The 23,978-nt window shown below is 40.0% G+C and overlaps 2 protein-coding genes across 2 annotated transcripts in view; both read right to left on the bottom strand.

Moving 5' to 3' along the window:
• Positions 1 to 4,694, bottom strand: part of LOC107740817 (ubiquitin carboxyl-terminal hydrolase 2-like) — a 54,423-nt gene extending 49,729 nt beyond the window's left edge. Inside the window, exon 1 of the mRNA XM_016553340.1 lies at positions 4,524 to 4,694. The gene's annotated coding sequence lies outside the window, so the exon portion shown is untranslated. The remainder of the gene's footprint in view (positions 1 to 4,523) is intronic.
• Positions 1 to 23,978, bottom strand: tecta (tectorin alpha). The gene is made up of 21 exons (XM_016553348.1): positions 23,891 to 23,978; positions 22,954 to 23,216; positions 22,543 to 22,830; positions 22,283 to 22,420; positions 21,939 to 22,104; positions 21,514 to 21,746; positions 20,952 to 21,131; positions 20,211 to 20,781; positions 19,406 to 20,019; positions 18,610 to 19,180; positions 17,874 to 18,523; positions 16,996 to 17,100; positions 16,345 to 16,879; positions 15,445 to 15,644; positions 14,602 to 14,982; positions 13,619 to 13,905; positions 13,245 to 13,525; positions 12,864 to 12,974; positions 12,441 to 12,643; positions 9,589 to 9,752; positions 1 to 10 (listed from the first exon to the last, which is right to left on the bottom strand). Exons 1-21 carry the CDS (start codon positions 23,976 to 23,978, stop codon positions 7 to 9), a joined length of 6,033 nt encoding a protein of 2,010 aa, XP_016408834.1. The 3' UTR covers positions 1 to 6.

Raw genomic sequence — 23,978 nt, 5'->3', positions numbered from 1 at the left:
GGTTTATTAACTGGCTTTAGTCAAGTAAATTGATTTAATTAATGTGACTAAATCTGACTAGTGACTACAATAAACCAAGAAATGTTCTATCATTGAAAGTAATATGGATCAGGGCTGCATTTCCCAAAAGCATCGTAAGCCTAAACTGATCGCAGCTCCATTGGTGGCAATGGGTCTATGATGCACTTAGGCTTAGGATGCTTCTGGGAAACGCAGCCCATAGGTAACCACATTTTCCACTTTTTACACTGATTTTTCATATTTCCAGTGAAATCTGCAATATACTGAGTAAGAAAGAGAGCATGCAGAACTGCATCTGTGATAATTCATAAACTAATTTACAATCAAAAAGTGCAAAAACTTTTGATGAAATAAAGATAATGCAAATAATCCATCTTTATAATGGACTTAATATGATAAGAAAAAAAACACTGAACCTTATCTCTCTGTACAAGTACTCCAGCACTCTGCTTATCCTTACAATAACTTTAAACCTGACTGTAGAAAGTTATGTAACCTAAACACACACGCCAGGCAAAAAACCTTTAGGATTTAGGCAGATCATAAAGACACCACTTCATCTCTTTCATGGCCTCTCCCAACACCACAAGACCATGGGAATGGAATGAAGAAGAAGAAGAGAAAGGAAAAGAAAAACATACATTCTGGCACAGTGATCTCTACTGATGTTTGAATAATGCATAAAAAATGGTGAGATTAAATTTCAAAGCATCTAGTTATGTCACACTGTTAGGGCAGGAGGAGAACGGGAACACAAATAAGCTTAAGTCAGAGTTCTAAGCAGAACTGCACCTGGTACTGCACATTTTTATAACACCCTGATTTTGGCAGACCATACGCTATAGGCCTGACAATGACAAAGTCCAAGGTAACAACATGAAATTGTGCTGATATACTCGGTTGCTACTGTGAACAAGTAATTATATTCAGCACTGTACAGACCTCTGGCCCACTATGAGAGCAATCGACTAGCAATCAATGTGGCACAATGTCAGCTCATAAATGAATGATCTCAGCCAACTGCGCAAAACCAGTTGTAATCTGAAGATGTTTATGGAAGGCCAGAGTTTGCGAGACCCAATCAACGATCAGTTATTGCATGTGCTTGTTGTACAGCCCGGACAAGTCCAGACTAATACTTCAATACTGGCCATTTACACCTAAAGAAATATTGATTTTGGCAAATATGTTTAAAATGATGTACATCATTTGTGTATACTCTAATCACATCAGTAGCCTAGGAAAAGTTATATGATAGAATCTATAATGATTATATTTACAGCATCTTTATAAATTGAATAAAAACATAAAGCAAAAACACTTTTGCACGTGTTGTTCTTTAAGAAAGGAATTAATCAAGTTTACAAGATTAAAGTTTTCTTCCTTTTCTTGATAAAAAATACTTTTCATTGGTCCTTTCAAATGTACTATAATGCAGGCATAGATTCTTTTGTTGTTGTTTTTTTTAAAATAATATTTGTGTGCCATATTTCTCATCTTAACCTATTATCAAAGATCTGTGGCCCTCTAAATACAGCTTTAAATACAGCAGCTTTAATTAAAAGAGGAAGGCGGTGCACTCTAGTGAATAAATCTGAGTATTACAGGGCTAATAGTCGTTTCGGTAATTAGAGCTCTGCCTCACTTTGTCAGACAAAACGACTTTATTCTAGTTCTTTTACATTACTGTGAATAATAATAAAAAGAATAATATGAATATTAAAGATAGTAATATGCTGGCTGATAAGATAATTAAAGGAATATCAGTACAAGTTAAGATTTATCATAATACTGATGACCAAAAAATCTCTCATTTTCTTTTTATAAAAAAGTAAAAATATAGGTTACGGTAAGGCAGTTCCATAAATGTTAAAACATTCACTAGTTTCAATAGTATAGCCACAGAATATATGCATGTTAACATGATTTTACTGTAAAAAAATGCCTTACTAACCTTATCTGTATAAAGTTCTGTATAATCTTACAATTTTGTCGCCAAGACAATGCAACTCCATAAACTAGAGTTTAGCTCCATATCTAAAAAAATTTTTGAAAATCTAACTACAGCCTTCAGGATTATGTAGAAATGACATGTTATGTGTTTGATTTGAGATGGCGAGAAACTCTGCAATGAAATGACTGTAAAATGTAAAACAGCTCCACAGTTCAAATAACGCATTTGTTTTACTGAAAAATCAAAAGATTGGCTCGATTTACTTCCATTGTAAGCGCCACTCTGTAACCTTGATTTTTATCAAATACCTTTTTTTGGGGGGGGGGTCAAAGACTTTTATATTATAATTTTGACAATACTTCCAAACAATCTCATGGCCACAGAAGCAGCAAAACATTTTGCTCATATTAACAACGAATACAGATAGATTCTGATTCTCAGAATTCTTTTTAAACATATTTATTGTCAAAGCACCTCTGAGTACCTCTATTATCAAACTCACCTCTGAGCTCCAGTAAAGAGGCCCTGAGTAATCTGTTCGTCCCCTGATCGTGCTCTCTTTGACTGTGTACACTCCTCTCTCCACTGCTCCTTGGTCACAGATCTCCAGTGTGGCCAGCTCCCGCATCAGGTCTGACTGACTGACCGACCTGCGCTGCCTTGACAAGGGTGATGTGCAGCTATATCCAGTCCTTGACGGTGAACGGCCCCTCGGCCCATTCATTCGGGGAATCTGACCTTTAACCTGCATCCTACTGTAGCTTTCACTCCGGCGGCCGATGTGGGGCTCTGAATGGGGTGCAGCTCGCCCATGTTCAGGCTCCTGGGGAAAGAACAGGACGCCTCGGGCGAGGCAAGGGCTGGGGTTCAGGTAGCGGGAGGTGGAAGGAGCATACCTGGAAAGCTGAGGTTGACCTCGGACAATATATCCCAGCGTGGGATCGCAGGGGTCATAGGAACTGTACGGACTTAAGAGGGTGGAGCCAGTGGTGTATTTGGGGGGTGAGTAGACTGGAGACATGATCAAGATGTGAAGCGAAATCAGCCCCAAAGAGGAGAGAGCCAAACTGTCACAAGAAACAAATACAGCCTGCTTTAAACAAAGCTGAAGCACATGAGACTAATGCTTATTAGAGATTGTGTGTAAAATTTTCAGTCTCAGCAAATAATCTGTTTTAGGATATAACTGAAACTCTTGCTCATGCAAACACAAAGACAACGTAATAAACGTGACTTGTCTCATCTTACAGTATCAGTTGTGTGGAAGTAGGACAACAGTCAACTAGAATTACTAGCAGGTAATGTACACTGATACTCAAAATGTTGATGATGAGTGTTATAATTGAAAAGTATTCTAATTTTGGAGTTTTGTTGGACAAAAAGAGAAATGCAGAAGAAGAAGAGGATCTTTCAAAGACCACCGCAGCCTTCGAGGAATGGCTGAAGTCACGACTTCTCTGTGAGAACTTAACTAAACCATGAACAAAGGCACTTCCTATAAATAAACTTGGAAAAAAAAAACTTTTCACAAGCAAAAATTTGAGAAGGGTCTACGTAACGCAGTTGTCTAGTTACATCTACTACTATTTGTTACATCTCCTGCAAAGAAAAACATGGCTGGGTGGATAATCGCCTGAAGTACATTTATTTATTTTTATGTATGAAAAGTTTGTAAAGCAAAATTACATTGCTTTCACAGCTGATGAAGTATGAAATAAAACCTGCAACATACAATAAATTATACAATCAAATGCAGACCTATAGTATGTTGGTTATAGCTACTCTAAACCCTAAACCTAACCCTAATCTTCCATAATATAAAACCTAACCCTTCCATAATATAAACAATTACTGTAGAGTTTCATAATTATAAATATAATAATAGGCTACTTTAAAAACTGGAAAAACAAACAATGAGCTCCATAGTCTATGATATTGCTAAAAAAAAAGATAGTATCAGATGGCAATGATGATATCAGATTGATACTTTAAGGTAAAAATGGAATTACCATGGTGTCTAAAAACATATAAGTATTGCTTTTTTTGCTTTGTTTTTTACTTAGAATTGAAAGAAAATGAAGACAATTAAAATAATGACGAAGGAGAAAATTATGAAAAAAAGAACAGGATGCTGATGAATGAAGATGATAACAATGACAATGAAGACGAGGGTAAAAATGAAGTAGGCGAATATGATGACGATGACGATAATGACGAAGAGAGAGTGTTTGTAGTGTGGATGAAGAGGAATGCGCACTGGCTAAGGTCTGAGTAATTAAGTAATGCACTGCTACCTATTAAAGCAGTGGACGCAATCTGAGCGTGAGTCAAACAGAGACTGTTACTGTGGGATACAGCAGTTACTATAAACACTGCATTCACTGCCCACTCATTAACGCTGACTGTGGAAAACGGTCTCGTTAAATTGCATGAACGCTATGATCGGGAATAGACAGGGTTGGTAATAGAAGTTTAGCTGATGAGGGTAAATTATGTCACATGTTTAATCCTGCGCAAGAGCCTCCCCCATAACCCTTAAAATGCTTACCAGCGGAATTCCAGTTCATCCTCCCGAGTGACCAGCAAAATATTCCTGGATTTTCCTAAATACCACGCGCTATTTCAAGATTCAGCAGAAAATCGTACGGCACTGGCTCACCATTACGCACTCGATCAGTTGGTTGGAGTGGCAGCATACCAGCACAGAGTCCTGCTCGGATATTTGAGTTTTTCTCAAGTCAGGATTTAAGGAACCGCCTCCCAAGCGGTCGCCATAGCAGCGCGGATAGTTCGTTCTCTCTCTCTCTCTCTCTCGCGCGCCAGTTCTCTATCTTTGGCTTGCTGCAGAAGTCATGACTAATGCACTATAAATAGAAGCAGAATCAATGTGAATTGCTCACTTTATTCTCAAATAAATCATATCAGATTCAAAACAAAACAAAACAAACAACCCCTAGAATAAGAAAACATTGTTACAGTAAGTATGGACATCAATGGTTTGGTCACCAATCAGCTGACTACATATGTTACCAATGGATTATGGCAATCCCAAACCTACAGGAAATGCAGTATATTTCAGTTGTGTGGTGTCATGAGCAAAGTGATTAGAAACAGTCCTTGAATCTTCCATTAATATCATCATCATCATCATCACCATGAGGTATGAGTGATATTGCCAGATTAAATTGCAAATGGAGTTGATGACTCTAACAATCCACTTTATGTCAGTGATTCATACAGTACATTGAGTATTTATAGTACAGGGCAAAAGTGTTCACATCCATCAAACATGGCCTACTATATACAGCTTAAATAAGTGATGCTTGAAAAGTTGGCTACTCAAGAACATTTGTGTGTTGGTACCAAACACTATTCACTCATTTGTATTCGCAGGAATACAAAGCAATACAAATGCTGGTTGGCATTTTGATCTCAGCAATACTTTAGTATGGCAAAAAAAGGGGTTTAAATAAGAAACAAAATGGCATATTGAGAATTATGCATTTCATCAAATCAACTAAATCAAAAACATTACAACAACATAACTGGTGTTGAGAATTATCATCCATTCTTGCAACACGTGCTTTCACGTTTCAGTGATTTTTCAGGAAAATTCATCCTCTAATAAGTAACGCTTGCTAATCTTTAATTAGTGGCTGTGAAATATTCAGTCGTTGTTTTTTTATTACTACGTTTCAAAGTGACAGTTTGCTTTTTTTTTTGGTTTCTGGCATTTAGATGTTCTGCCAAAGAAAAGATTTGGGATTTTTCAGGGTCTGAAGGGTGTCAGGTTATTATATTGGACTGAGGCACATTGTTTATGTCTGAGATATCCAGCTGGTGAAGGATCACTTGGTTGCATTTGATCACAGTTTTCACTTCGATGAAGGGAACTGCTCAGAGGTGGTCCTCACTGCAGGACTGCTGATGCATCAAATGCATATCCCCTCACTGGCTCCTTTTCGCTTTTCTCCTCCCTTTTGTCTGTATACGCCTCTGTCTCCCTTGACCTTGCTTGGTGTGTGTTAAGAGAAAAAAACTGAGGTGTGTGTTTGCAGTACGATGTTGACGCTTACAACAACAGCTGCCAGAAGAAGCAGGGGTTGAAGGTCAGTACTCATACTGGTGACTGTTAAGAGAAAATGAGAGGAGAGATTCATGAGAACAGGGGGTCAAGGAGTTTACAATTTGAGTGAAGTCATGAAGAATGCACAAGCTTCACTTTGTTTCAGAGTTACAGAGAAACAGGACATCAACGTATGCTGCTGCTGACATTTAATATGCAGAGCAGTGTAGTGTACAAGAGTGTCTGATGACAAAACTGACATTTATTATAAATGGAAAATGTGAAAACAAATTTATAAATGGACATACTGCAGTAAACTGACAAACCTCTTGTAAAGAAACATGAATAAACATACAAAAGTTGGTTCTGAGTGGATCTACAAGTTACATCTACTATGTCACATTACATATTTTCAAGTACAATAATTTTAGTTTTTATATGTGAAATGTTTTTAGGCAGAATTTTATTGCTTTCAAATCTTAAAATACATTCCCTTGTTGTGTGTTTTTTGTAGTGGGTGTAACTTATTGTAGCTGATGTAACTCATAGTACTGTGGGCCACAGACTGATACCCTTGGTTAATAGAGTGCTGCAGGGAAGATGTATTTTTGAAGGCCAAAACCTGGAAACGAGTTAGCATTTTAGCAAATCTGGTTACATCGTCCCAAATTCAATGGGTTTTTAATTTTTTTCTTTTCCTCAACAACATAAAATACATCAATAATACCCACTTTGATTTTTAAAAACTTTTTCTTGCAGTTGCTGACAAGTTGCTAAATGGGACTATACAGGTTGTTAGGGACATTAAATGGCAAAACAGGTAAACTCATCTACTCACTAGTTTGCTTTCACAGCCTTTTTGTGTTTATACTCACATTCTTGCAAGCTATTCTAACTCAGACTGTCAGGGAAAAATGTTTTTTAAATAAAGACTGAATAAGTTGTTAGTTTGTTTAAGTTGTTTGTTTAAAGCCTCTTTAGCTTTTAACTTTTGGAGATTGTATTTAGGCTTCAAATTCATAAAAGTTGCGTTCGTTTGTGAAGGTCATGATAATGAACGAAATGTGTCACAGAGCTGCTTTTCTGCAATAATCCAAAAGCCAGTTAAAAAAATCCAACTGGGTTTTTGTTAACAGAACTAGTGTGATACTAACTTTCGGGTTGGCTCACAAAAATACATAAGCACTGAATTGCTGTGATTTGTTTGGAACTATTTTCTTTAGTGGACCAAAAATACAAAAAGTAACTGGCAATATTGTGTCTAAAATGTAGGTTTAATTAAGTTAATGCTTTTTTAAACTGTTGCATAAAAGCAATGCCACACATGCAATAGTGCTGTGTTCCAAGAGTGCTAATAATTAGTATTACAGCACTGGGATGTTTTACTGTTTATAGCACACCACTTTCGGCAATGTCCGCCTATTTAAAAAATGTAAAACAGCCCATGTGTGTGTGTATTTGTATTTTACCTCGGCAGCTCTTCCCATCTCTTTGCAGCATTCCTGTCACACAGCTGCACACAGCGCCTGTTACTTGACTAGTGCAGATCTGCTCACAGCCACCATTATCCTCTTCACACCAGTCTGAATCTAAAACACACATACACACACACTGTTATAGCTGTAATCACCTTGCTAATATGCATATACACAAAACACCCAATTATACACCCACATCCTATTGCTTCCACTATTAAACTACACACACATTCCGCACACATACACACAGGGTGCGAACTACAGGGGTGCTAGGGGGAGCTCGGCTCCCCTTAATAAGACATGGGCTTCCCATGAAAACGGGATTTGTGAAATTTTGGGGGGGGTCTCAAAAAATATTGACAATGTGTTATTTTGACGTGCAATTTCAGTTTTGTGTAATGTGATCATCGTGGATTATTATGTGTAAAATTGCAAAAATATCATTCATTCATGCATGACGGCGATTTAAACCTAATTCACTTCAATAAAGATAACTATACATGCTATTCTTGTCATGAGCATCAAGGTGTGGGGGCGCTGCGGTGCAAATTCCACTCATGTTTAGTACATGTTAACCCAAAGATTCGTAGAAAAAATATAAACGCTGGACTCTGTGGTCGATTCTGTGTTAAGGCATGTTATTCGCAATTAAGTGTTGTGGCTGGGTTGTTATAGGTCTACCTGACTCTCGATGTTTTAGGCCTAATTGAACGGAGGAATTATGGTATTCCTCTGTAGCCTGACGACGAGTAACTTTAACCGTTATTCATGTGACCTCAAAGACAGCCTGGCGCTTTGTTTATAGACTATTTGTGGGTGGCTGGCCGTTGTTTCACCTATCAATTCGTGTCGATAAAGTATAATAGGGTAAATCCTGTATAGTGATTTATCCTATATAGTGCTTGCATAAAGCAAGTAGTGCATACACTTGTAGCTGTTATGTATCTTTGTAAGTCATTGTAAGCCCTCTTTTGTGCCCCCCCCCCGTTATAAAAAAACAAAAACACGTGGGCTCCCCCAAAGTCCACGGTATAGTTCGAACACTGCATACACATACTCTCAGGACATGCACTCATGCACAAATCTAAGTTACACTCCGTAGCCTACCTCTTCTTCTGATTGGTCCCACTGACAGGATCTGTTCTTTATGCTGACTGTAATCCGTATAACTTCGTTTGTTATGAGGGCAATTCTGTAAAAGCAAAAGGTCATTGCAAATCCAAAAGAAGCAGTTCTTCAAGATGACTGATGGAGAGATGAACAAGCGAACCATATCTACATTAAATCATGTTTGAATTTTTCATTTCAAGCCATGTTTTAGTGGCACATTATGAACCAACCCCCTTTACCATTGTCACTATTGTTTTAAATGGCAAAACGACTAAACATGAAATAAAAAAGGTGTTTGTCGATGCGTGTGTGTGTACAAGCTCTCACCACTTTGCAAGCGTTGGTCTCTGAGTCACACAGAGAGACGTCACAGTGCAAATGCACCTCATCGTAATCACCAATGAACTTAAAGACAGTGACGTGGAAGCGGCAGGTGAGGGACACGCCATTCTCAGCCATGCCTATAGTGTTATCCTTGATGTTAGGACACCTGGAATTACAGTTATGCTATGTGAGAGCTGTAGACGCATTGGTATGTATATGGGTGTGTAGTCCTCTTCTGAACAGTATTTGTAATATGTTATGTTAAATATGGACTGAAATGGTTGTTTTTTATAAGCTATTTTCTTACCCTCTCTCTATGATAATGTAACGAAGGCGATCGCTGCTGTAACGAGATGGTGTAGCCCAGCACATGTTAACAATGAGAATAAGCTGTTTATCATCTGCTCCTGGGACAGGAGAGCTTGTCAATTGTCAATCAATAAATTGGAAAAAAAAGTAACTTGCGTTACTTATTTGAAAAAGTAACTCAGATATTCTCTTGTAAATTAAAAAGTAATGCGTTACTTTACTAGTTACTTGAAAAAAGTAATCTGATTACGTAACTCGCGTTACCGCCAGCACTGTATGTAATACTGTGGTAGTTTTTTGTAAGGGGTGAATGTGTCACAGCTGACCTGAGCATTGGCTTCAATACTGTCTCCAGCGAGATCTTGATGTCCAGTTCATAAGCACAAGAAAACTCCACGTTGATGGTCTTATCACGTGTCACTACATTCCCTGTGTTGTTCACACTCTCGATCCACACCGTGTTCTTGTACATAATATGTGTTCCATTTGACTGGACTCACAAATACACACACACAAACACACATAAAAGTTACTGTAAATTTAATTACCTTTCCACTGAGAATAACATATTCAGCCAAGCAACCAGCACATCAAATATGCATACAATGAAAATCTATCTGAATGAAAAGTATCTTCTGCTGTAAATCTGAAAGTCTAAATGATTAGTTGCAAAAGACCTTTCTTGAAAACATATTTGGAAAGCAATTTCAACATTTATTGTGGGTAACACTTTAGAATAATGGTCCGTTGTTAACAAGTAACTATGCAGGAAGTAATAGGTAGTACTACATTAACACTTAACTTAATACTATTAACTAATAGAGAAGCAAGATTAACTAAGCAGTATCATAAATTAGTTTCCACAAAGAACCCAATTGTTCACTTTTAAGATGTTACTGTTGTGATTAGTAATTCATTGGTTCTCTTGACAAAAACAATTCACATCCTTAATGATCATCGCCTGCATTTATATTGTGTTAAGCACAAAACCGCATATTCCAGATTACAGTGTCTGGTAAAATATCACTAGTGCCTCACACAAATGTATGTGTCAGATATAAAATATGTTAAATAACTTATTAAATTACTTAGTAATTACTGAGTGGTTAAGGTGTTTTTCACTTTAAAATAATGGTCCAGATCACTAGTAGTTCCTTAGTAGCACTTTAGCTTTAAAGTGAAAAATACATTAGCCTCTCACTAATTACTCAAGCGTTACCTTGTCAGCCTGCAGGAACTACTAGTGATCTGGACCATTATTTTAAAGTGAAAAACACCTTAACCACTCAGTAATTACTAAGTAATTTAATAAGTTATTTAACATATTTTATATCTGACATACTGTACAGTCATACATTTGTTTGAAGCACTAGTGATATTTTACCAGTAGGTCTTTTGGAGTGGGATACATTGATACTGAACTGACACGAAGCAGAGATCATAATTGTGAACTAATTCAATCATGAGCTTGTCAGCATCACTTCTTAATTATTAACATTTTTAAGTGAATTTTCATTTTTATTATTATTCTATGTTTAAGTTTGAACATCCATCTTTTGGTAAGAGTAGTAGTCACAATTTTAAAATGTAGCCGACTTTGGGGGATATCAAATTCATAAATTAGTTTCCACAAAGAACTCAATTGTTCACTTTTAAGACGTTATTGTTGTGATTAGTAATTAATTGGTTATTCTTTATTAACTGGTCATAGTTCACAAGTAGTTCTCAATGAGGATATTTTTATTTAATAATTATCAAATATCTAATAAGGAACTACCTTTGTCCTACAATTGTTCACTTTTAAGATGTTACTGTTGTGATTAGTAATTAATTGGTTATTCTTTATTAACTGGTCATAGTTTGCAAGTAGTTCTCAATGAGGATATTTTTATTTAATAATTATCAAATATCTAATAAGGAACTACCTTTGTCCTAAATTTGCTACTACTTACTGCTTAGTTAATCTTGCTTCTCTATTAGTTAATAGTATTAAGTTAAGTGTTAATGTAGTACTACCTATTACTTCCTGCATAGTTACTTGTTAACAACGGACCATTATTCTAAAGTGTTACCATTGTGTACCAACCTGAGTAATTTAGAACTAAATTAGGAAACATTTAATAATCTTATACAGCAGACCAGTGAGCACCAATGAGACTATTTTGTCCTTAAATTCCTTTGGAATATTTGTCAAAGCATAAGACTAACTTAAGCTCATTTTGAATTATGGATGGTTTAATGATTAAAAACGGTGCTTAACTCCAAAAACTCTATTATTTTATCTAAACTAAAACCTAACTTGCCGACTACACAGCACTTTCACTCAAAAGCAAGCACTCCTGCTTAAATGGTATTTGGGACGCACTTCATAAACGGCCACTTGCTCACGACGCAAACCGAGAGAGACTCGTTGTAATGTTAATATAAACTGTTCAAACTTCAAACTTGATGATTTAATACTCAAATAAGCATAAACACAGCACACTCTTAAATAATGCATTGCAATCATATGGAACCATTTCCATTTAGACTCAAAAAATTTAATTGATAATATTATTTTTGTCTGTTCCGTCCACCATATTGGAAGGCTCTTCATTGAACTCATCACAAGGTGGCAGCAGGATCTGCAAGAAAATGCCTCAGATTTCGTCGGAAATTGGTTTCACAGAAGGTAAATCTATACACTTTAGAAAAATGTACATTATGAATGTGTAATGCCAAAAAACTTTTTGGGATGTTAGATGACTAGTTTGTGAGGCACAGACAACAGTGAAACGAATACATATTAAACCTGCTTAAGCTGGTCCTAGATGGTCTAAGCCAGTGGTTCTCCCTTATTTAACGCACCTGATTCAGATCATCAGCTCATTAGGAGAGAGATCCATGAACTGAACTGAGTGTGTCAGACAAGAGACACATACAAAATGTGCAGAGCAGTGGGTCCCGAGGACTGGAGTTGAGAACCACTGGTCTAAGTTATTGCTCGAATGTCTTTGCGCAGATGTGCACCAAACCTAAACTTCTTTGCTTGTATTCACTTGTATGGAAATGGAACAGTACGTTTTCTTTACCAGAACCATTACTTTCTACTCTCTCAAGAGGCAGAGCTCATACTGTCTAAACTGAGACAGTCTGATCTTGAACAACTGTTAATGAGGGAAAGGAGGGATTTGTTCACCTGTACAATAGAGCCACAATGTCCCTTGGTATTGTTGATATGGAAGGAGATTAAATCCTCTCCCTCGATACCAGCACAGTGCTGGTCGTTAATTCGTACGTCTTCCCTCTCAAAGCCCAGCTGGAACAGACGGCACTTAGAGATAGAAACCTCCATCTGAGCGTGTTTACAGGTCACCTCTGCCTGGATTATGTCATCCTCACCTACGCCAAAAGGTACAAGATATAAGATCTTTTCTCAATATTTCATACCAGTTTATAATATGACCTTTTAATTTAGCAGTTAGCCTGCCACTATAACATAAAAGGTAACTAGTACAGGATAATGTGAATGGGTTTGATAATGAATGATAATAAGAACTTCAAAGAGACCCTACAAAGGATTTAAATGTATTTCTGCCACAATATGTCTTCTTTTACTCACTAATTTCAGTGCTGGGTAGCTCAGGGCAGCCACACAGATCTCCTCCATTCTCCTGCTCACATGTGTTGTTCGAGCAAATCTCTCCTGCACAGGGGTCATAGATCCATTCTGCTAAAGACAGGTCCAGTTACAAAGTTAGCACAGAACGTTTCTAATAAAATATCTGTTTTGTCAAAATTGTGAAAATGACTTGTGATAGTCTTGGAAGCTGGAACAAATCATAATAAAATAAATAATAACAATAATAAAAATAATAAAATAAATATACATTTATTTTCCAGATACATGTAAAATGTACTTCTAAAAATGACAATTGAGCTGTGCTGCCTATCGCTTTCTACACTTCGCCATCTTATCCAGTAGGTGGCAGCGTCCTCTTACAGCAGTTCTCCTGGGCGATCCACTTGGTGGTAAGTGTGCCGAAAGAGCGGCAGGCCTCAGCGTAGGCTGCCATCGAGCCGCACACCTGGGCCCTACGGTGGTTGTAGCAGCCGTCCATGTAACAAGACTGGTAGAAGGGGTGAGGGTCCAGCAGGCCGTGGCAGGGCTGGAAGAAACCTTTCAAATCTGTGAGCTTCAGACAGTTGTCTTCTCCCTGGAGCTCTGATACTGCTGTATTATCACAGGACTGAGCCAGGGCCACATACTGCGTCTCATCACAACTACAGGCAAAAGTCAGACAATGGAGGATAGAAAATGAGTGGCAATGAAAAGAGGACAGGGTGAAACTACCGAGATGAGTGATAAATATAAACCTGTTCTGCATGCCGTTGGTTTTCCAGCTCTGAGCCAGCTCCAGTGCACTGACGGCAGGTTTTCCACGAGAGGTGATGTAATCATCAGTGGGGTCCCCATTGAAGTTCCCACACAGTCCACACACCTTGTTCTGCAGCCGTGGGCCCATTGTAATGCTGAGGGTGTTGAATCGGTTATAACGCACCTGGATGTCCTGGGGAGTGTCGATCACCAGGAATCCCTCTGATGTGGATACTCGTGTCATTAGACCTGTGACAAAAGGTACGGACACGGGCGTACCATTTACCTGAGGTAAAAGAGGAAAACACTTAGCATTTAGCTAGGAGACATTTAATGTCTTAATCATTACATAATAATTTCATAGTCAACATATAAAAAGAAATGTCAAAATCCATCCTCTAATGCTAGCTCCAGTCTCCACTTTCCGGTAGAGCAGGGCTGGGCAACTTCGGTCCTGGAGGGCCACTGTCCTGCAGAGTTTAGTTCCAACCCCAGTCAAACACACCTGAACAAGCTAATGTCTTCAAGATCACTAGAAAGCTACAGACAGGTGTGTTTGATTAGGATTGGAGGTAAACTTTGCAGGACAGTGGCCCTCCAGGACCGAAGTTGCCCAGCCCTGCTCTACCGGAAAGTGGAGACTGGAGCTAGCATTAGAGGATGGATTTTGACATTTCTTTTTATATGTTGACTATGAAATTATTATGTAATGATTAAGACATTAAATGTCTCCTACAAACTCAACTGCTTATAACATTTTAGTAATCCTCCTGAAGACCTTTATTAGCTTGTTCAGGTGTGTTTGATTAGGGTTGGAGTTCAACTCTGCAGGAGAGTGGACTTCAAGGGCCAGAGTTGAGAAATGTTCATACTCAAATACCAGTTTTCTTCTTTAAATTCTCCTAGGAAATTCTAGACCACTTCACAGTGATGTCATGTCATGTCCCATACATAACTTACAGTACAATTTCGATGTTCCTACCTTAACTGTGTTTCCAGAGATGAGAATGTTCTCCTCGTTGATGTAGAGGTAAGCATGGGAGATGGTGGTTAGGTTGGGTGTACTCCACTTGTCAAAATTGGCAATGAGTTGAAAAGATAACTCAGGCAGCTTGTGACAGATCGTTGAAAGAACAAAGGAGCATGAGGCAGGTAAACGAAGAGAGGCACCATCAAAAGTACGGAAGACGCCACCGCCTGATGCCACACAGTGTTGATTACGTCGGGCAAAGCATCCTCGCACACTATGACGTAGGATGCATTCCTCCTCTGCTTTACATCGCCGTGGGTCACACTGAATCAGATTCCGTCCAATACACTGACAGCGTTTAGTGCAGTCACTGTTCCAGAACAACTGCTTAGGCTTAGAGACAGAGAAAATAGAGTGAAAACACTTACCCATACAAAAGTATGTTAATTTTTGGCTTCTAGGGTGTCCAGGGTGGTTGATAATTGATAATACTAAATTCAGTCTTTCTTTAACTTTTATCACTCTTATAACTTTTATGGAGCACACACGCTTAATAATGAATTAAGTCTTATTATTTATTATTTCTTAATATATAATAATACATTTTGTGACTTGTTTTTAGCTTAAATGAAAAACAATTCCAATGTAACAAGACAATGTGTACTCAAAAACAGGTCTTTTAAAATGTGTTTCCTAGGTAAACTGATTAGATACAGAAAAAAAGAGGGGCAGTTAAATAAAATAAAAAAATTGGTATTGTATTTTGGTACTGCATGCTTTTAAGATCGGGTTATTGTATTGGTTTATTTTATTAGATGTATTGGCTTTGTCTAGTTTTGTGACATGCTGTCTTACCTCATAGTATTTACCATCCGTGTAGCATCCACAGTTCTGACTGAGGATACAGCTCTTGCCGTTGAGCACATAGCCTTGGTCACACTGGCACCCCTCAACACAGTACTGGTTACAGTCTTTCTGTCCACGTGCAGGGGCACATTGCGGCTGGCACACCATCATACAGCTGGAATAGTGGCTGTTCACGGGGCACGACAGCACTGGGCACACACAGAGTTCATTGGACGGGTGAGCTTCTCCAGAAGTAAAGGGGAGGATGTATTGTATTTCACTGTAAAGGGCTTATATGAATGTGTGGCATTCATGGGGCTTTGATTGTGATAAAATGTCTTGTAGTTTTTATGTTGGCAAAACAGAACATTTGTAAATTAAGCCATGGTTTGTGGTTAACCAGCATAACACCAAGCATTAAGAGGTTTTACAATAGTGTTTTCATGTCAGCCCTAGAAGTGCAAACAATTTGCATCTAAATGCATGAAAATGACAATACTTTTCATAGCAGCCTCATAAATCTTTCTAAAATTTCAAATCTATTATTTCCTGAAGAAAATATGCATGGTGCTTGCCCAACATTGCTAGGGCATTTGGCTGGTTAAGTGGCTGTTTAATGGTCTAAGTCAAAAGAGGCCACCCTCATGTCTCTATGATATTAAAATTTTTAGACATGAGTCCAGTTCCTCCTCCATTGTAAGTCTATGTTTTTTCTCTGATCACTTAGAAAATTAACTGCACATCTTTCTCTTAATAATCCACACAATTTACTGTAGGACAAACCCCTAACCTCAAGTATGAGAAATAATAGTTGTGATGCTTGCCTTAGAAAGCACTATGAATTTTTATGCAAAACAAGATTGTGACATATGAGTAAATAAACTTAAATAAACATAAAATATGTCTCACCACAAGGTGTGGAACTTCTCCAGCCAATGACAGATACTCCTTGTGTCTGACAGGTACTGGCATAAATCTGTAGCCAATTACAGATGGTCTCTCTCGCACCTTGATCTACACATGTATCCTGCAGACAGCTCTGGTAGAAGTATGCTGGTGCCACTTTGCTGTGACAGCGTGCAAACACACCTCCGCGGTCTATTATAAGTCCACATAATCTCACCGCCTCAGGTTCGACATACACATACAGCCCTTCAGCAAGGTGGAAACGGTTTCCTGGGTTACCGTTATCCATGTCACCAACAGCATCTGTTACTTGGGCGGGGACCTCAGCAGCTAGGCCCCTCTCAGCCAATCCACAGCGAGGGCAAGAGTCCCCGCAACCCACTTGGCAGAAGGTGTCACGTTCTGCCCATGCCATGCCCCATTCTGTGACACTTAGTGCGGGACCAGTAATGGGCATTCCTTGGCAGAGCCCACAGGTGGCGTTAAATAGACTGCGAGGAAGAGTCAGAAGCAGTAGAGTATTCCAATCAAAAGCCACCTGTAGAGGTATTAACTGTGTATTAGCTTACACAGTGGATAATGTTGTAAAGTTGTACAGAATGTGTTTTACAAGCAAAAAGTGGTTTGCAATATGTATTTTGATTCGTACTCCACCTTCAGACCAAAGTCTGTCTCCACAAGTAACTGCAGACCAAGGGTGTAGATGTTAACTTTCCCTGGACCAAGTTTTATAGGCAGATACAGGCGCTCTTTATTCACCTAAAAGAGATAAATACTGTAAAACATTGACATTTGTTTCAATATAGCAATCAAAACTGTTTAGTACATAATACATCCCTTTCAGTCTCATCTTCTGGCTTTGCTTCTTATATAATCTCATTTTATCCATTTGTTGTTCATCGTCTATCTATATTATCTAACAGAGTTCAAAAGCCAGTTTCATGATGATTCCCTCCATCTCTCATTTTCTAACTTGGTTTTCTTCTCCCCTCAATCTTTATGTGATCTAAAGTTCCTCAGATCTTTCAGTGGTGTTGTGAACTCATTCCAGACGTCACTCGGTTACAAGTTTTCCTCTGTATCTGCTCCAGTGTGCTAACAGATGCTGGCTGAAATATTATACCCCTCACCTGAAAAAATTTACTGATTTGTTTAGCTCTTCTGTCTGGTTGATTAAAATAACTTTGTGTCATAAAAATGAGGAGTTTGACCTTCAAAAGGTGGTGTTCTAGAATTACAGATGAATTCTTGTGATTATAAAATGTCTGCCACTCATGCAAATGGACAAAAATTGTATCAGTAGCTGTCTGTTTCAGGTGCAGGTGCAGAATTTTGTACTGATCCAAATCAGCTTTGGCTGCTGGATCACATCTGTACACACAAATATGAACATGCTATTTGTGTCACTCAAATTGATATTGAGTTGTATGCCAATTACAATTCTTGGACATGGACCTGTTTAAAACAAAGCGAACAAAAGCATAAGATTCATATTATTCATAATCTCAACACATAGCTCAGGACAATCTTACCGTGACTGTGTGTTTGAAACTTCGTGACACCTCAATTTCATATCCATAGACCTCCAGAACAAATCCCCACACCCATATAGCCTGGGCTGTGTCTCTCTCTTCATTCCGAGCTGAAAACTGGAACCTGGGCAGTCCTCCCAGAACTGTCTCTGCACTGTCTAGTCCCCCAAAGCCTTCCTCGTCCCCCTCTCCACACTCAGTAGTGGCCAGACGAAGAGTACAGCTGCTCTGGATGTCAAATGGTACACCTCCAAATGGCAAAAAGTGTCCATAACCAGCAACAACACACATGGCCACTGTCCTTGGCTGACAGAAAAACAGGCCTTCATTCTCCTGGCAGTACTCCTCTGGGTGACAGGGTGAGAAGGTGCAGTAGACACTGTTGTCTGTGCCGTTGCAGTAGCAGCGCTCCTGGCACTCCCAGTCTGTCCATAATGTCTCATTGGTGGCTAGCTGGTGGCCCAGGTAGAAGCAGCCACAGTCGCTACGTGCCACACAGATGCCATCACGGAGGGCAAATCCCTCTTCACACTGGCAGCCCTCTGAGCAGAGTATAGGGCATGGCTCCTCAGGATCATCCAAGTTAGAGCAAGTGAGAGGGCATGCAGATGTACACTCATCGAAATGACTGTTTTCTGGGCAGGGAAGAGCTAAAGAAAGAAAGAAAAAGGAAACTATATGAAAGGGATAGAAGGTGCTGAAAATGGTAAAAGAGAGAAACAACCAACACTCTTACGGCAGTTGGTAGCACTCCTCCAGGCTCCCAAGTTGATCTGCGCATCCTGGCAAGCTGAAGCATATGCCTGGAGGGAGTTACACAGGGCAGAACGGTTTCCTTCCATCACACACATGTTGTAGAGGCAGTTCCTGAAGAAAGGAGAGGGATTAACAGCTGTGTGGCAAGCCAGGAACGAGCTGTTTCCTGGGTCATTGATGTTTCCACACAGCCACGGGCTCTTGTACAGCCTTAAATCTGTACACATACGATACAAGTCCTCACAGTCGCCATTGCATGTCAGATCATCCGCAATGGCTCTCCAGCCTTCAATAAACTGTTCGGGTGTATCGGCCTGCCTTCCACTAGGTAGACGGAGGTCATCAATTGGATCTCCGTTGAAGAAACCACAAAGACCACAGGTGGTGTTGTAAAAGAGGGTGGAGAGAGTGATGTTTAGCAGGCCCTGACGTGAGTATCGGGTGCGGACTAAACCACTCCACTCAATCACCGTGGCATTACCAGAGGACCGGTATATCATTAAAGGCTCCACTGGATGGACGTAAGGAAGAATAGCTGGTTCACCGTTGACCTGAGTGGAGAGGAGAGTTTCAACGTCATCAGCATGTCATACAATCAGATAACTTGGTCTGAACAATATGTGAGAATATATTGAGGAACAATCAAAGCTACTGTACAAGTAATGATATTGCTATAGTGAAGTGTCTATAGTAAGTATCTTCACATCTTTCATCTTTCACAGACGGGAACTGACACTTTTTTTTGCAGATTAGAGGATATGAAAGTCACCACAAACCTTTATCATGTCAAAATCCAAGCCACCTATCTGTGCTTCCAAATGTCCCACCCTAACGACTACTGGCCGTAGCCATGTAGGGCCCTTATTCCCCAGCTTCCTGCCAATCTTCACCTCCACTGATGTAACATTTGCAGGCAAGCGTCCCAAAGTCTTCACCAGGTAGAATGAGCTCTCATCAGGGAACGACATTGTGGACCCATCAAACGTAGCCAGTATTTGAGACTGAGACAGCGAACATACTGCTTCACGACGAGGGTAACATCCCAACAACCCAACTTCTGCTACACACACCTCGCCTTCACCACAAGAGTCACTGAAGCATGTTACTTCACCTGCTGGGCCACACACACAACGCTGGGAGCATTCTTCACCCACCTCACCCCCTTCCCCTGCCCAGAAGGTCTCATTTAGGGCATAGTACAGACCGTCACGTTCACATCCACACTCAGAGCGACGGACGCATCGGCTGCCACTAAGCACATAGCCCTGGTCACACTGGCAGCCCTCAGTGCATGGATGGGTACAGTAGAGGTGAGATGTCAGGTCGGAGCAGGAGGCAGGACATGCACTCGTGCAGACTTGGTAGTGGCTGTTTTCAGGGCATGTCAATGCTAAGAGCCGATGGCAAATGGAAAAATGCAAGGTCAGTGGAAAAGAGAACATAGAAAGAACGTATTTATGATAGAAAGTGAGAAAAGGATTAAATAATGTGTACTTGATTTAACCTCTAAAAGAGCTCTCTACGATGTCTGGACTTTATTGACATAAAATTAACCTTAAGGTCACACCTGATATCACTCACCACAGAACGAGCGTGATCTCCAGGGTCGTATAGTGACTCCCAAGGCCTGGCATGCAAGTGCATATGCCTGTATAGCCTGGCACAGGGTGGTGATGTTATCACGATTGCTGCACATATCATAAACACAGCTGTACACAAATGCTGTGGGGTCTACCACAGCTCTGCAGTCTCTGAAAGGCCCATCAGTCTTATTGATCAGCCCACAGTAGTCTGAGCGAAAGTAGAACGCTTCGGCTGCCGGTTCACACATGCTACAATTCTGGGCACAGCCATCTGTACAACGAAAATCTGTGTCCTCAGCTCGCCAGCTACCACCCAGTTCCACTACGCTCTCTGCCAAAGAGCCATCTGGCAACACGGGGTCATCTGCGGGGTCATCGTTGTAGTTACCACATAGACCACAAGTGTTGTTGAAATAAGAGCTGGGGAGGGAGATGGAGGCGTAGTGCAATCCGTCATAGGTCACCAAAAGACCAAAGTCTGTTTCCAAAGCGACAGCAACGCCAGATTGGTATACCTTGACAGCGCCTAGTTGAAGTTGAACAGGGAGAGTCTTTATCAAGCCATCCACCTGTAACAACAGAAACACAAAGTGAAAGACATTGAGAAAGGTTATATTGCCTGTGTCCTGCAAGAACAATTTAATCTACTAGGCTGCTATTCATACCGATTGCACAGTTGGTCAGTTTAGTAGGAGTAACAGCTTCAAATTTAAAGGACTGAAACATGAAGAAAGCTGACCTGCACAGTTCCCAGAGTCCCTTTGGGAAGTGTGACACGGTGGTTGTACACCTCTACTGTCACATCCCGTAGCCAGGACACAGTGGTCACACCACGGTTCTCATTCTTGGCCTCCACACTGAAGAAGGGCAAACCAGGCATTTCCCAGCATGGACGAGCCAACAGGTATGAGCAAGTGCCCTGGATGAGAGATCAAAGAAATCACATAGTTTTAGCCTACAGTGCTATACAAAGCAAAAAAACAAAACAAAAAAAACACAGGTGATCAGCATGATATTCAGCTTGTGATAGGATAAACTTACAAGAGCTTTGGCATCTAGCATAACCTCTGATAATGGATATCTTATAAACTCAATGTGTGAAATATGATGATCCTTATATTTTTGTTATATTTCTTGGTTTGGAAATTTCATACTTAACTATTTCCAGAATCATCAGTGAGCCAAGTGTACTTTTGAATGCAACATTCAGGGGAGAACAAGTCACCTATTCACCCATTATTATTAGAATGAACTATTACTGACTATTTTTATGGAAATAGGATTTTAACCCTGTACTGCACCTGGAAATGATAAAGAAATCCATCGAAAGTGTGGTAGTGGGGGTCTCCAAACACCACACAGGTGCTGGTACGGGTAGGCTGGCAGTAGTAAGCCCCCTCCACCTGTTCACAGGTTTCTAACTGACCACATGGAGTTTCTTGGCAGATGACCTCATTATCCAGATCAAGACACCTGCATCGCTGAGTGCATTGGTCTGATAACCAGAAAACCTCCCCACGCCGGTAAAACCGCCCTGAAAAAAAAAAGATTGTGGAGACAGAAAAAGATAAGTGTAAGATAGGGCATGAGCGGAACATGTTGAATAAAAAGTGTTCATGGCAAATAAACAAGGAGCACACAATTAACATAGGAGTAAAATATTAATTTAATGTATCAAATACCATGAAAACATTATAAAACTATAACTATATAGTTTTTGTTGTACCAATGTAGCTGCAGCCATTTACTGGGTCTATCTGGTCAGCATCAATGCGGAAGAACCACCGTCCAGGCACGTTAACATTAGTGGTCTGTTCAATGTTGACCACTTCATTCGAGCGTGATCCGGGAAGGTTGAAGAAATGGCTGACATCTCCACCATTAAAACCTGCCTAGAGAGGGCAATCATAGCAGAGAATGATAAAGAGATCAATTATGTTGAAAACAGAGGGTGAAAACATTTCTCAGGGAACTATCTGATGCAAAGAACCAGAACAACCCTGTAACAACTACAGCAACCTCTGTAACAACTGTTGACTGTAACAGATGAGATTTTCAAGATTAGCCTACCTGTGCTGTGGTTCCTCCCAGGCCCGTAAGAGGGTCTCCTCCACTAGCCGTGCCTGTGCTCCAGCTGATCTCTCCATAGTTAAACATAGCAAAATAAGCTTGTCCATCGGAGATCAAAACTGCCTGAAATGTATTTACCTGAAAAGAAAAAAAGAATGATTTTGTTGTGGTGGTGGTGATTACTGTGGTGATCACACAGTAAATGCTGCTCATTAGCAAAGTTTTGACATTGGTCATGCAAATAAAACTCTTTGACTCACCGGCGTTGTCTGGCTGCCTCCATAAAAGGTGACCTGATTCCAGGTAGCAATGAAGACCCAGGTGGCAGTGAAGGACACCATATTCTTGAAATACTTTCTGACATCCTGAGTGGCCCTCTCCAGGGTCTCTGGGTCTGTTGTCTCACGGTAGTACACATCCCCACGGATACCATTATGCACGTCAGCCCATAAAGGGGCAATGAAGCAACGGCTGTCACTGAGGGGAAAAGCCTCTGGAGTGAATTGACTCACCTGAATGTTGAAGGAGATCACTCCATTGTTGTTGACCTATTGGAAAATGTAAGATGGTGTGCTGTTACACAATTCACTGCTGAATTGAACAGCTAAGATATTGCATTGATATTTTGGCAGATTTTTCTCACAGTTCTCTTGAATATTTTGGACACTTACATAAAGGGACCTATAAGGCACATTTAAGAATATGAACGGAATTAGTAGTGGAATCTCTGAAGAACTGCCATCATCCATCTTAGGGGTTTCTAAATCCCTGTGAGCTGGTCCAAAGGGGTAGAGGGTATCCTGAGAAAAAGCTAAGCAGGGGAAAAGGAAATGTGGACAAAGAAATGCTAAAAGGCATTGATCAGTTGGCCCTGTGAGGGTGTTTGGACAGATTGTGAAGAATGGATTTAAAAAATTTAAATTCAGTGATGTGTCTTTTTGCATAGATGTGGTACATCATAAGCTGTATGCCTATTGAAATCTGAAAATACTTTTCAGAATGATGAAGTCATTTACACAGACTTGGAAAAGGTTTTGGGTTCTTACATCAAAAGACTGTAGTCTTTTTTACATGATTACTTATTGTTTGACTCTTTATTCAGTGCCTTGGCTCTTTTTGTCCATTAATCACTGTTACATCTAATGCTCGTGAGGTGTTGTGGAGGCAGGAGAGAGTTTATAGGTAGTACAGAGTGGACATCACTTACCTCCTCTGGGAGCAAGGGTGCTGAAGAGCTGGAGAAGAGAGACTAAAGTGCCTGTTCTGACCATCCTAAACACCTGAGAAACATTGAAATATTCATCACAAAACAGAAGTGATGTTGTAGTGCCACCAGCTCTCCAAACATAAGTTATTTTAAGATTAAAAACATTAATTGTATAATATTTAAACAATTGCATGATAATAAACCTATTTAAAGAAATAAACAACTAGGCCAAGACACATTTGTCTCCAATCTTCCCTGGTTTAAAGAGCAGGCTCCCAGGTCTCCCATGAGGGCATTCTGCCCCTTTCTCTCTTTCCATGGTGGGCCTGTTCGCCCTGAGCTGAAAAGGTTCTATTATGTGATGGGGAACAATGTGTTGGGATCACATTCTCCAGCACTACCGTGTGAGTGGGCTATGGTGATGCAGTTCCAGGCCTCCACAGTGCCAATGAGCCCGCGGTTGGGAGAACTTGCCTTGCTCCTCTCCAT

The sequence above is a fragment of the Sinocyclocheilus rhinocerous genome, unplaced genomic scaffold, assembly GCF_001515625.1.
Source record: "Sinocyclocheilus rhinocerous isolate Xijiao unplaced genomic scaffold, SAMN03320098_v1.1 scaffold2330, whole genome shotgun sequence".
Lineage (NCBI taxonomy): Eukaryota > Metazoa > Chordata > Actinopteri > Cypriniformes > Cyprinidae > Sinocyclocheilus > Sinocyclocheilus rhinocerous.
Note: the sequence above shows the minus strand (reverse complement) of the source record. Positions and strands in the feature narration are given on the sequence as shown.

What these genes read in the sequence shown, in the direction of transcription:
- tecta (XM_016553348.1), bottom strand. Translation starts at nt 23,978, where the DNA reads ATGGAGAGGAGCAAGGCAAGTTCTCCCAACCGCGGGCTCATTGGCACT. An exon ending in GAGATCACGCTCGTTCTGTG is followed by an intron (nt 20,020 to 20,210) that starts GTGAGTGATATC and finishes ATCGGCTCTTAG; the next exon opens with CATTGACATGCCCTGAAAAC. An exon ending in AGACAGACTTTGGTCTGAAG is followed by an intron (nt 16,880 to 16,995) that starts GTGGAGTACGAA and finishes ATACCTCTACAG; the next exon opens with GTGGCTTTTGATTGGAATAC.